Source organism: Pimephales promelas, chromosome 10 (assembly GCF_988280905.1).
Source record: "Pimephales promelas chromosome 10, fPimPro1.hap1.1, whole genome shotgun sequence".
In the NCBI taxonomy this organism is placed as follows: Eukaryota; Metazoa; Chordata; class Actinopteri; order Cypriniformes; family Leuciscidae; genus Pimephales; species Pimephales promelas.
Genome location: NC_142778.1, coordinates 7,393,201 through 7,407,842, shown reverse-complemented (window position 1 = coordinate 7,407,842; position 14,642 = coordinate 7,393,201). Strand labels below are relative to the sequence as shown.

The following is a 14,642-nucleotide window of genomic DNA, read 5'->3' as shown; positions in this document are numbered from 1 at the left end:
TAAAGGCCCACTGAAGTGTCTTGAAACGTGCAGCTTTGTATGATGCGTTGACGTAATTTCCACTGAAACAGGAAGCTAAGGCGGGACATGTTGAAAGGCTCCTCCTCCTTTTCAAATAGCCAATAGCATTTACGTTACCTCACAGACTGCGAATCGTAGTTGACAGCAGCATGGAAACGAATCTGAACGCTGATTCGTTGGATTCAATGGTAACGTTAGAAGTGTGAATACATTCTGGCTATTTCATTCTGAAAATTTAATAAAACCTTGAGCATTTGAGGAACGGAACACACATCTCCAACCCATATTGCTCTGTGACGTGACAACGATAGTGATGTCCACTTCATTACCTAATCGTTCTTTTGAACCGGTCGAATCAGTTCACCAAATCGAACTGAATGAAAACAGAGTCAGGGCTGTTCCAGTTTTGTAAAGTTACTCACTTTCGGCTTGAAATAAACAGTATCCTGTGGTGACGTCATAAAAATCCATGATCCATTTTAGCGGAAGTCAGAGACTGTAAGTTTTGAATGCTTATATCTACTAAATGCGAATTTTATCATTGTTTTGGATCGTTTTGGCTTTAAGGGATTATGCAGTGTCAGAGGAGAGATAAGCTGCTTGTCTACTCTGGGAATCATCCCATAGCCGTTTTCTTTGAGCCACACAATAGAAGTGTTATTATGCAACGTGGGACTTGATAGTCGAAAAGAGAACAGATTTTTCCAGGATCTCAACACCACAATGTGGAAATCCGGAAAGAATGGTAAGGACCATTGTGGAGGATGTGCTTTTGACTGCAGGAAGGGCTCATCGAGTTTACTTTATCCTTGCACTTCCAAATTCTCGTCCGGCCTATTGATATTTAGCCTCGCCACAGCACGAGTAACAAACTCCACAAGCTTCTCATACTGTGGGTATAGGGCTGGCAAGTCACCCAAAATCACCTGCTTTGATGCTGAGAACTTTCAACTCCTCAGATCTAGACAGTCCTAACAGTCCTAACTTTTGCAGCTCACACAAAAGTCGTGTGTATCACAAACAAACACCAAATATGATTTACACACATAGGCTACATTCACACTGTCAGTACAAATCCAATTATTTGTGTATCCGATTGGAATCTGATCTAAACGTATTGATAACTATTCAGATCTGATTTGTGTGTCCATGCAGCTCTTTTGTTTTCTGGAATTCGGTTGTAAATAACCGAACTCTGTCCTTGGAGCGTAATAATTCATAATAGAAATATTTTGAGTCTTTTAAAGGGGATACTCCACTTTTTTGGGAAATTGGCTCATTTTACCACTCCCCCAGAGTTAAACAGTTCTGTCTTACCGTTTTCGAATGTATTCAGCCGATTTTTTTATATTTAGAAGAATATCAGTAACCAGACAGTTTCTGGTCTCATTGACTTCCATAGTAGGAAAAAAATATACTATGGAAGTCAATGAGACCAGAAACTGTCTGGCTACTGATATTCTTCTAAACATCAGAAAATCGACTGAATTGATTCAAAAACGGTAAAACTCAGCTGTTTAACTCTGGGGGAGTAGTAAAATGACCCTATTTCCAAAAAAAGTGGAGTATCCCTTTAATGAACCAGTCGATGTAGGTCTGAATGATTCATTCAGAAATTGGGCTGATCTGGTACTCGAGTTCAACTAGCTGACTCAATGATCTGGTCGTAGCTGTTAACAGCTCACTTGAGGGCAAGATTATCAGTGAATAACAACCATCATTTTAAGAGTTTCTGTTGATCCTTCTCTGAAGTTAATGATTAGCGACTACATAACATTGCAAAAGCACGTCAGGACTCCAGATGTCGTATAAAGCTTCAGTCTTCGGTGATGATTGCTAAAATCTGCTTTCCATGAAGAGAAGAAAGAAACAAAAACTAGAGGAAAAGGTGGTTCCTCTCATTTCTGTAGCTGAGATACATTTACATCAGTCCAGCATTAGGATGTTCAGACAAAGAGGCTTCTGATCCCATTCAAGTGCATCCAGAATTGTTGTTGCTTTGTTTTAAATCTTCTGCAGATGTTCTATTTGGTAGGATTTTTCCACAAGAACCAATTAGATACAACAGAGAAGGTTTTTGCCTCTGGCCTGAACATTTTACCTAAAACAGTGAAACATATTGTAAATCGGTACACATGGAGCATGTCTATTTCATCTGAGATCATTTTTAGGCATTTGAAACATAACAAGTAAATGCAAATTATTTCAATAAAATTAGCTAATGCAACACAATCCTTTAACATTGTTTCACACTGTAATTGTATTGCATGCATGCAATCAATTCAAAATTACGAAAGTGAAGTTTACTTAATCCATTTGGATTGGCCATAACCAGCAGTATCCAGATCAACACAGTGTATTTCCCATAATGACTTAACTCACTGCCTTTTTTTAATCACTTACTACATATACAACTTTACTCCTGTATACTATATGTAACAAACATGGCATCCGATGACTGCTTAGTTATTTTTGTTCAAAGTTTTGTTTTATTTGATGCTCGATTCATCTCAGGTTATGTAGTGCAATCTTGACAATATGACAATGTATAAATATCCTGGCTCTTCGTAGCTTTGTAATGACATTGAACAGAGCCAAAGATTTTGAAGCCCCAAAAAGCACGTCCATCCATCATAAAAGTAATCCATATGACACCAGTGGGTTAATAAATGCCTTCTTAAGCAATGCAATGGGGTTTTCGAAGAAAAATATCCATATTTAAAACTTTATAAACCATAATCACTGGATTCTGGCAATAGCCATACACACGTTCACAGAAGAGTCGAGAATCGTATGGCGTAGGCATAGTGTAACGTTTGGTTAGAATAGACCTAGAATGGCTTGAGGGTAAATTAGAGTAAATTATGGCGTGTCTATTTATCAGTGAACTATCCCTTTGCTTTGGCTGAAGAGTTTACATCAATTTAATTAAGATCATACATTTTTATAAATTCAAATTTCTGTCAGGACCACTATCGTCAAATACGATTGACAATTAGCTTACAGTTTGGACTGGCGGTGTGGTTCCGTTCTGGGCGAAAACTCCCTTCGCATCCATGCAGCCTAGCATAGATAAGAGCAGAGAGAGAAGCGATAACCCCCCCCTGAAGTACAACATAAATCGAGAATTTATTCTGATTCAAGGGGAATCAGAATGCCAAATCCTGACTGAGGAGAGAAGGAGCTGGGGATGGAGGAGGGTAATCAGCTCCTGAGAAATGAGATAGCTGCTGATAATACTGAAGGAGCTTATATATGTATATATTGATAGATGTTGTTTTCCTATTGGTAGACATGGATCAACTGAGAGTCAACTGATGCGAGCTTTACTAACGTGACCTGCCAGAACTGACGCTGTGCTTGATTTTTTGATCGTGTGCCTGTGATGAGCCTTTACCTGTGGTAAAATTAATGGCTTATAGCTTTATCAAACAAAAGCCGTTTTTCCACATAAAACTCGCTAAATTACTGTAAAGTTGCCATGTCGACTTTTCAGGTAAATACACTCACCTAAAGGATTACTAGGAACACCTGTTCAATTTCTCATTAATGCAATTATCTAATTAACCAATCACATGGCAGTTGCTTCAATGCATTTAGGGGTGTGGTCCTAGTCAAGACAATCTCCTGAACTCCAAACTGAATGTCAGAATGGGAAAGAAAGGTGATTTAAGCAATTTTTGAGCGTGGCATGGTTGTTGGTGCCAGACGAGTATTTCACAATCTACTCAGTTACTGGGATTTTCACGCACAACCATTTCTAGGGTTTACAAAGAATGGTGTAAAAAGGGAAAAACATCTAATATGCGGCAGTCCTGTGGGCGAAAATGCCTTGTTGATGCTAGAGGTCAGAGGAGAATGGGCCAACTGATTCAAGCTGATAGAAGAGCAACTTTGACTAAAATAACCACTTGTTACAACCGAGGTATGCAGCAAAGCATTTGTGAAGCCACAACACTCACAACCTTGAGGGGGATGGCCTACAACAGCAGAAGACCCCACCAGGTACCACTCATCTCCACTACAAATAGGAAAGAGATGCTACAGTTTGCAAGAGCTCACCAAAATTGGACAGTTGAAGACTGGAAAAATGTTGCCTGGTCTGATGAGTCTCGATTTCTGTTGAGACATTCAGATGGTAGAGTCTCAATTTGGCGTAAACAGAGTGAGAACATGGATCCATCATGCCTTGTTACCACTGTGCAGGCTGGTGGTGGTGGTGGTGTAATGGTATGGGGGATGTTTTCTTGGCACACTTTAGGCCCCTTAGTGCTAATTGGGCATCATTTAAATGACATGGTCTACCTGAGCATTGTTTCTGACCATGTCCATCCCTTTATGGCCACCATGTACCCATCCTCTGATGGCTACTTCCAGCAGGATAATGCACCATGTCACAAAGTTGGGATCATTTCAAATTGGTTTCTTGAACATAACAATGAGTTCACCAGATCTCAACCCAATAGAGCATCTTTGGGATGTGGTGGAACGGGAGCTTCATGCCCTGCATGTGCATCCCACAAATCTCCATCAACTGCATGATGCTATCCTTTCAATATGGGCCAACATTTCTAAAGAATGCTTTCAGCACCTTGTTGAATCAATGCCATGTAGAATTAGGGCAGTTCTGAAGATGAAAATGGGTCAAACACAGAATTAGAATGGTGTTCCTAATAATCCTTTAGATGAGTGTACATCATACTGTATATGCTGTTCACACAAGCAATGTTTACCAAAACATTGGAAAACTGTGTTTGCCACGAATGTGGTTGTTAATGTTCATGTTTTTCTACTTTGAATATTTTACACCCTCAGAGATTGATATTAAAATTGTATGAGTATTGGATTGCTACGGTACATGAAATATTAATGGCGTCACTTTACCTCAGAAATCAATTTTGCCACGAAGAGACAGTTTAATGAGACAGAAAATGTTTTTACATACCACCATCCAGCAGCCAAGATGGGAAAAAAGACTCATTGAAACTTCAATGGAAAGTGCCGCTCATTAAACGAGTGTTTGTAGCACACATTCTACCTCCTTGTTTGGAGTGTGGGACAGTTTCCATTAGCAGAGAGCTGTAATGATTTTTAATAGAGGGAGGTGAATGTTTGCAGAAATAAGGACTCGGGGAAGCAAAGCTTGGACAAGCAGGACTACCTTGGCAATGTTATGGCCTAAAGAAGTCTTGTTTGTCGTCAGCTCATAAAGCACGGTAGTGTTTGAAAGCATTCCATCGCTTGGAGTTTGATTCAGACATTAATGATAGAATTTAAACAAGGAGACAGAGACGCAGTGCTACAGTTTAACTGCCATGCTTCTTTTCTCACTGCTGAAACTTCATGTGGTGCATCCCGGCTGTTGGCTGCTATTCTCAATTGTTAAAAGGCTAGTTCACTCAAAATTATGTATGAAAATTATATCATTAATGACTCACCCTCATGTCGTTCCAAGGCCACAAGAGGTTCATCTTTGGAATACAGTTACTGCCCTTCTCCAGAAAGGAAATAGAGACATCATCAAAGTAGCCCATGTGACATCAGTGGGTTAGTTAGAATGTTTTGAAGCATCGAAAATACATTTTAGTCCAATTTTTTTTCTCTAACTATTATTAACTTTTAAGGAACTAAGGAAAATGCATTGGTACTTAATGATATACAAAGCAACTTGGGGGTTTTACCACCTTATCTCTGTTGTTTGATCTCTGTTATAATCTCTATGTACCTCCTGCTAGAACTAATCCAGGTAAAATTGACTTTAAATATGCTGCCCCTTCAGACTGGAACCCTCTTCAAATGAAATTGAAGCTAAATCATTTGGTGTATTTTAGTCATTTTACAGCATGCATGCATGCATCCGCTAGAGAAAGATTTAGGGATTTGCAAATGCTTCTAAGGCTGTACTTTTTATGATATTGTATTATGTGTCGTTGTTTGTTATATATGTGTATATTTGGGCCAGGATACTCCTGTAATAGATTTTCAATCTTCACTCTAAAAATTTCTGGGTTGTTTTAACCCAACATTGGGTCAAATATGGACAAACCCAAATGCTTGGGTAAAAATGTAATTAAAAAATGTGACCCAATGGGTGGGTTTGTCCATATTTGGTTAAAACAACCCAGCAATTTTCAGAGTGTTCTCTCCTGGTTAAATAAAGGTTCAAATTAAAAAAAATTAAACTTTAAATGAATTATATAAAAACTAAACAGAATTACCTTTCTAATGATAGAAACATTGGGTAACGCTTCCTTTTACAATCCTATTACCCGTGTACATACTATGTACTTCATACACTCTCAGAGAAAAAGGTACAAAAGCTGTCACTGGGGCTGTACCTTTTCAAAAGTACCTAAAGGGTGCATATTGGTACCTAAAATGTACATAATAGCACCTAAAATGTATACATAATAGCACCTAAATGTCCTTAGCACCTAAAATGTCCATAATTAGCACCTGAAATATACATAATAGCACCTAAAATGTCCATATTAGCACCTAAATACTAGCATCTGAAATATACAGCACCTAAAATGTCCATATTAGCACCTAAAATGTCCATATTAGCACCTAACATGTACGTATTAGCTCCTAAATGTCCATATTAGCACCTAAAATGTACATAATAGTACCTCAAATTTTCATATTAGCACCTAAATGTCCATATTAGCACCTAAAATATACATATTAGTACCTAAAATGGACAAAAGTTTTCCCTTTTGAAAAGGTACAGCCCTAGTGACGGCTTTTGTACCTTTTTTTCTGAGATTGTAGTAATTACAATTGCTGGGTAACAATTAGGTACTGACACTGAACCTACCCCTAACCCATGTTACTTACCTTATATTAGCTATTACTTTCTAGGTAAGTACACTGTAAGTACACATAAGTACTGTACTGTAAAAGGAAGCGTTACCAATCTTTATCTTATTTTGTAATATTTTGAACTCAAATCATTTAAACCTCATGAACATATAGTGACACTTCACCTTTTAAAAACCAAAATGAACTCCTAAATCTTTATTCTAAGCTTTCTTTTCGACGTGGTGTTGAACATACTCCAACTTTGCTAAATATGTGAACTCTGTCCTGTAAATTCTATAGAAGTGAATCCACACTCTCAGCAGGGGTTGCAGGGATCTTGTCTGACTATCAGAGCTGCTCTAAATCAACAGAAGAGCACAGTGTTGGCCAAAGCCCAAAAATCTATAATATACATCAACCAGGAGAAAAATAAACACTGACCTTTCTTTCTCCACGGAGACTAGCAATATCCTGCATGAATTTACAGTTATAGCAGAATTGGAATAAACACTTCTTACCTCAAAATATTTTATTCATGTATTGGTAACATAGCACTCAAAATGTCTTACTTATGCTTTCTGTATGACCTGTGCATTGGGACTGCCATAATCCAGATTTTCAAAGATGGGCTGAATCCAGAGTTTTAAAAGGCTACAGTCACATTTTGGTTTGTTCATGTCATGTTCCATGTTTGTCATGTGATTCCTTCTTAGTCATGTGTTCCCTTGTCTGAGGTGTCGTGTTGTCATTGGTTCATTGTTTCGTTGTTCACAGTCTTGTCTTGTATTTGAAGGAGTAGTTCACTTTTGAAAAAACTTTTGCTAATAATTTACTCACCCCCATGTCATCCAAGATGTCCATGTCTTTCTTTCTTCAGTCGAAAAGAAATTAAGGTTTTTGATGAAAACATTCCAGGATTTTTCTCCATATAATAGAATTCAGTGGGAACCAGACGGTTCAAGTTCCAAAAGAAACTTTAAGTACAAACTGCAAACTTGTTCAAAGGGCTTTAAACGATTCCAGACGATGAATAAGGGTCTTATCAAGCAAAACGATCGCTCGTTTTATAAATAAATAACAAAGTTTCAAAATTAACAAATCTTTTTCCGAGTCATTTGGTTCATTCGGCGAAAGAAACGAACGAATTGATTCGGAAAAAGATTTGTTCGTTTTGTTGAACGAGTTTGAACAGGAGAGTCACGAACGTGCACCACAGAACAGAGCAAGGCGAGCGTTTGATCTTATAAAACTTAAACTTTGTTATTTCTTAAAAAAATGAGCGATTGTTTCGCTTGATAAGACCCTTATATATCGTCTGGAATCGTTTAAAGCCCTTTGAACAAGTTTGCAGTTTGTACTGAAAGTTTCTTTTGGAACTTGAGCCGTCTGGTTCCCACTGAAGTCCATTATATGGAGAAAAATCCTGTAATGTTTTCATTAAAAACCTTAATTTCTTTTCGACTGAAGAAATAAAAACATGGACATCTTGGATGACATGGGGGTGAGTAAATTATCAGCAAAATTTTTTTGAAAAGTGAACTAATCCTTTAAGCCCTCATGTATGCGTCTAGTATTAACTGTAACCTCTGTTGGTAGGGCCTAAGCGTTGTGTTTATGCTTAAGTTTTGAGTCCCTGCCATGTCATGCTTTTGTTTTAAGTTTGATTTTGGATTTTGTTATGTGAATAAACTGCTCTTGGGTTCTCTTCAATCTTGCCTTCAGTGGACCCTTTACAGCTACTATGATTTAGGACATTGTGTAACTTCAGAAAGACCTGTCTGTCTGTGGGCTTGCTGAGCATTGGGTTTTGGCCTCTGTTCTTATCATTAGTGTCTAACCACAAACTCATTTTCAAATATAGTATCATATACAGAATAAAATCAACAGAACAGAAGTCAATTTAGGCAAACAGATGTCATGCCGAATGGAGAACAGATGCTTTTAATATTGTGGGATTTACAAAGCATACATTTTATATTTGCTTTGCCCATGTACTCACATAGACATTCTAGTGTTTTGATTCATGCGTTTGAGAAAAGCTGAGAGAGTATAAAAGCAAATTAAATGAAAATAATTCATAATAGAGAATTATTATGTTGCTCATGCGATAAACACACACAAATTCAATTATCAACATTTACCAGCATTGTAATACTGACATCTGCAAAAGGGTTTGGGTTGAAACAACCAGAACAAGCATTACTGAATAACTCTTCCAAAGTTTTTGAAGTGTTCTGCCCGTTTTTTGTTCTTTGAAGGAGTTTCACCGCACTCATGGTAAATAAGGTGCCACCAGACAGATACAACTTGACAACTCAAAAAATAAATAAACTGTCCGCACACTTGAGTCCTTTAAGCAAATTTAATCCTCAAAACCATCAAAACAATCACAAAACAATCCTCAGGGCATACACAAACTCAATGTCACATTCCATTTAACTGTGTTCAAACACATCAGGACAATCAACAGTGATAACCCACATCTGCAGAGGCCAGGTAGGACCAGTTGTAGTCCAATGGTGGGAGTTGTAGTTTTTTAGGTGATAAACCCTAACTCCACAAAGTGAAAAAGTGAAAAACACTACAAGAAACAGACATAAATATATACATTATATAGAACGTTTTTTGTTCTTTAAAAAAAAGAAATAGCTTACCAATGTGAAAACAGTGTACATTTTTTACCACTTTCCTAAAATGGACATGATTTATCGTTTTACTGCATTGAAGGTATCCCATTCCATCAAAACTAGTATTTATATCGATGAAAAAACAAACAAACAATAACTTGTCAATAAAAGTAGCTAATTTTAGTATCAAATCCCTGTTTAACCAATTTGAAATGATGATTTCGGGCTGTCCCACTTTGGAGGTCTTGACCTTCTCAAGTCCATTCAACACAATGCATTAACTTATTATGTGTTGTTGTTGATGTTCTTTTACTGATTTAACTGACATATTTATGAAATTTATTTATAGCAGCAGTTCATATAAAATCTAGCTTAACTTCCTTGAGGTAAACAGTCAACATTTTCTGAGAGTTAAACACCTCCTTTCACCGAAAATGACTTTAATTTTGCCTTATTTGTGCCTTATTCATAGTAAGTGCATTTTATATCCCAGAATGAAATTATTATACTAACGCAATTACGCGCCATTTTTTGTTTTCTAGGAAATTGCGTCAAACAAGGGTTGTGTTTTTTAAGTAAATCATAACTTCGGTGTTCTCTACTTAATAATCTCTAATACGGTTTTCTCTTACACTAACACTTCTCTAATTCTCAAGTACTAATACTCTAATAGAGCGCTTAACTTCTGCCATTTGGGATTACAGTTGGGTGATTATCAGATATCAGTCTTGCTTAATCTGAAGTGCTGCAGATTCTCATCTGTTTTCCTTGCTGAAAAAAAGGAAAACTCAGACAATGGGCTGCTTTGTACCATCCTGGAAGGGTTATAACACAGCTTCCTGTTTAACTCAAATAAACCCATGAGAGAGATCTGTGAAACGCTTTGTGTAGTTCGGACAGACCTATCAAACACAGGCAGGAGACACAATATTCACCACGTCTGAAACCACACCAGATATTGCAATGTGGTGATAAACACTGAGCAGTGCTCCTTTGTTCGTCTAATGAGAACTTTTCCCATTATAAATAGTTAGGCATGGCGTATGTCCAGAAGAGGATGGCTCTGTGAGTGAAGAGTATTGTTTGGTGTTGCATTCAAAGTGTCTATGGACAGACATGGCTCTAGTTCACCAAAATAATCAATTATTTGTGTACTCAGCCTTTTTAAATCAATTTTGACTGACTCTTTTCCGTAGAGCACAAAAGAAGATATTTTGAAGAGTGTATTTGGTGCTCTTTTCCATACAATGAAAGCAGGCAGGACCAAGGGCTGACAAAAAGCATCATAAAAGCACTATTATTAGTCCATTTACAACCTTCTCGTGAAATCTTCCTAATGATGTGAGACAGAGTTGCATCCCTTACTTTAACTTTCTCTTTTTCACTTTGACTCTTTCTGCTGCAGTCGTTAACCAGGATGGCCAGCCACTCATTGAAGGGAAGCTGAAGGAGAAACAGGTACGCTGGAAGTTCATCAAAAGGTGGAAAACACGTTATTTCACGCTTGCCGGCAACCAGCTTCTTTTCAGAAGAGGAAAATCAGTAAGTGTCCCGCATTCATGCATTATGCATTTCTTACCATCAACTGATCATACAAAAATTACTATTTTGTAATAATCATTTACTCAGCCTCATATCGTCTGATCTATTTTGTTTCTTCTATGGAACACAAAATAAGATATTAGGCAGCTTATGTTTTCCATAAAAGGAAATCTGATGATTTACACTGTCATGCTTAAAGGACAAAAGATCGCAAACATAGTCACAATTTTTGCGGTATTTTCCAGATCTTCAAAAGTCAAATGATAACCCTGTGTGAGAGCCTAGACTCTATATTAAACTAAAATACTGCATTAATAATTTTTTGAAGAAAAAAAAAATATATATATATATATATATATTTTTTTTTACATGGCAATATTAATATTAAATATTAATAAATTCAATCAAATTGTCTCAAAATACTAAATTACAAAGAATAAATATTATAGAACAAAAATAAATGGCATTGGTTTTACTGGGATGGAGGAAATTTAATTTTTAGGTGTCCGGTCACTTTTGACCGGGAAGATAAAAAAGTGTGACAAGTGTGCAGCTGAGGGTTAAGTTTTTAGCGCTGTCTTGTTTTTCATGTCATCTTTAGATGTTTCATCAAGATTGATGCCAAATGCCGTTTCTTCTTGTGTCATGTGACTGATCACAAAGCAGCAAATTTGAAAAACATTACAACAACTAAAAGCAATGCCAATCAACTCTTTCCCCGCCAGGGATCTTTTCAAAAAAAAATCACCTAAAGCTAAATTTACCTAGTGACCAAAATGTATGTCCGTTTCTCACACAAAGCCATTCTATTGCTTCAAAAGACTTAGAATATCTGGAATAATTTGCATGGACTACTAAACTTGAACATGATCAACAGTAATCCTGAGCAACCTATATCTATATTGAGCGATTCTGTAATCTAGAAACGAAAAAGTTTTAATGGCTCATTTTTGAGCCAATGGCTAGCAAGTATTTAATTACTCTAGAGCCCAGCTTTCTGGAAGATGTTAATTATCTTTTAAAAACCCATGACTTCATCTTGAGATTCACCAAACCCTTTCCTGAAGGGAGTTACATTAACTTAATAAAACTAAAATGGCTTTTCAGAATCTCACTATTGTTTTTAAACAAAGAAAAGACCCAATTTATTATGGGTCTGTATAATCTGGAGCCATATTTAATATTGTGCAAAGGAGAATTCATAACCAAAACCATGGCAAACAGTGACCACAAAGCTAAGATCAGTATAATGCCAGCAAAAGATTTTCAGTAAAAACGAATTCCTTTGTCAGAGCTTTAAGCACATTAAATTTTGATTCATTGTAAATTTTACTCTGGATAAGTAGGATGCATTGGTACAATCATGTCTTATTGCAAAGTCTTGACAAATCTTTGGTTTATCAGGCATGGCACAAATGCTTTCAGTATGATTTTGAGGAACATTTGGTCTCTTGTCACATCTTGTTTTTATTATGCCTTAAATTTGCTTGCAATTCTGCTGTTTTTCTTTCATTTTAATGGTGCTCATTCTAATCCATGTACACAAACAACAATAAGCTTCATTTTTGGCAAACTTTGTGCAGCGACTCTTAAAAACTTGTTGGACAGGAAGAAAAATATAGCAGGAGACCATGCATGCTGTGAGCCTCCAACCAATATTGTGTCTAAAATGTAAATGACCCACAATTTGTGAAAATGAAGGGTGCCAAACTGTTGAAATATTAAAAGTATATTTAAAAAAACTGAACTTGCAGATAATATAATATTAAAGGGTTAGTTCACCCAAAAATGAAAATTCTGTCAGTATTTACTCACCCTCATGTTGTTCCAAACCTCTATGGGTTTATTTGTTCTGCTGAACAGAAAGGAAGATATTTGGAAGAAGGTTTTAATCAAACAGATCTCATTCCCCATTGACTGGTAGGGGAATGAGATCTGTTTGATTAAAACATTCTTTTCAGTAAAAGAAAATTAATTTTTCTTTTCTTTTACTGAAAAATACAATTTACTGAAAAATACAATTTTCAGTAAATTTTATTTACTGAAAATTCTGTCAGTAAATACTGACAGAATTTTCATTTTTGGGTGAACTAACCCTTTAATGAAATAAAAGGCCACGTAAGTGTACCTAAAGAGAGTGTAACACACTCACACACACTTATAATACTTTCATTCTTTAAACTCTGAATTAAATCGAATGATGTCGAGGCTGTAATGTGATTGGTTATCAAGGCACATGTAATCTAAGTTAGCCGTTACGCTTTTTCCAATGGTGGAGCCACAGACCCTCATATCACCCAATAATAAGACCATTTCAGGCTCCATGAACTGAGCCGAGTGTGTCGGATAAGAGAGATATACAGTACAAAATGTTTAGAGCGGTGGGTCCCTGAGACCAGGATTGAAAACCACTGGCTATCCATTCAGACCTATCTGACCATTAGTGTGTAAAGCATTAGCTTTGATTGATGCCACTTTTTCCCTCATGTGCTCACAGAAGGACGAGCTGGACGACAGCACAATTGAACTTAGCAAAGTGCAAAGCGTTAAGGTCGTAGCAAAGAAGAGGCGCGACCGCGGGCTGCCCAGAGCCTTCGAGATCTTCACCGACAGCAAAACCTACGTGCTGAAAGCTCAAGATGAGAAGCATGCGGAAGAATGGCTGCAGTGCATCAACGTGGCTGTGGCCCAGGCCAAAGAACGCGAGAACCGCGAGGCCACCACATACCTGTGACGCCTGTTCTGCTGTCACACAAACTGGCATATCAAGCCACATGGGTACGTCTGATTGCTGCGTTATCTCATTGCAATGGTTTAACAACATCAACGACAAAGGCCTTGTCTCAAAAGCCACCTTCTGCTGTTGCAGCCATCCTCCACCTAAATTCTTGCAATAGGTTACTGAGACCGTCGGTTAGTACTTCGGACTTCTCGGACAAGGCTTGAATTCAACAACAAGCGCGTCATTTGGGGCATGACCAAAGAAAAGAGTGACATCCAATGAAGCTGAGAAACATCTGTTCCACACTTCCTGAAAAGTATAGAATAGTCAGAGTCAGCTATTACTTACACTTAGGGTTGTTGTGGTAAAGATGTTAACGCATACAATAAATACGTTTAACACTGTTAATTGTTAAACCCTAGAATGCATAACACTAAAAATCTACACGAATGCATAAAGGGGGTCAAAGTGATTCGAAATGGAATTAAAGGATTAGTTCACTTTTGAAAAAACTTTTGCTGATAATTTACTCACTCCCATGTCATCCAAGATGTCCATTGTCTTTCTTTCCTCAGTCGAAAAGAAATTAAGGTTTTTGATGAAAACATTCCAGGATTTTTCTCCATATAATGGACTTCAATGGGAACCAAACGGTTCAAGGTCCAAAAGATAGTGTTAATAACAGTTTCAGATGCAGCTTCAAATGTCTTTAAACGACACCAGACGATGAATAAGGGTCTTATCATGCGAAACGATCGGTTATTTCAAAACTTATTCCAAAAATGTAACTTTTATAAGGACAAATGCTAGCCTTGCTCTATTCTCTGAGGCGCGTTTGTAACGTCACGTAATACGTAATTACGTTCAAAAGGTCACGGGCGACGTAGCCGGAAGTACAGAATCAAAATCGTCCGACATCGTTGTTT

The 14,642-nt window shown here is 37.2% G+C and overlaps 1 protein-coding gene across 1 annotated transcript in view; it reads left to right on the top strand.

Annotated features, from left to right (window-relative positions):
- veph1 (ventricular zone expressed PH domain-containing 1) overlaps positions 1 to 14,230 on the top strand; it is a 118,511-nt gene extending 104,281 nt beyond the window's left edge. Inside the window, exons 13-14 of the mRNA XM_089135359.1 lie at positions 10,858 to 10,994; positions 13,492 to 14,230. Of these exons, the coding sequence (XP_088991485.1) occupies positions 10,858 to 10,994; positions 13,492 to 13,728 (374 nt within the window). The 3' untranslated portion in view covers positions 13,729 to 14,230. The remainder of the gene's footprint in view (positions 1 to 10,857; positions 10,995 to 13,491) is intronic.
- The last annotated feature ends 412 nt before the right edge of the window (positions 14,231 to 14,642 follow it).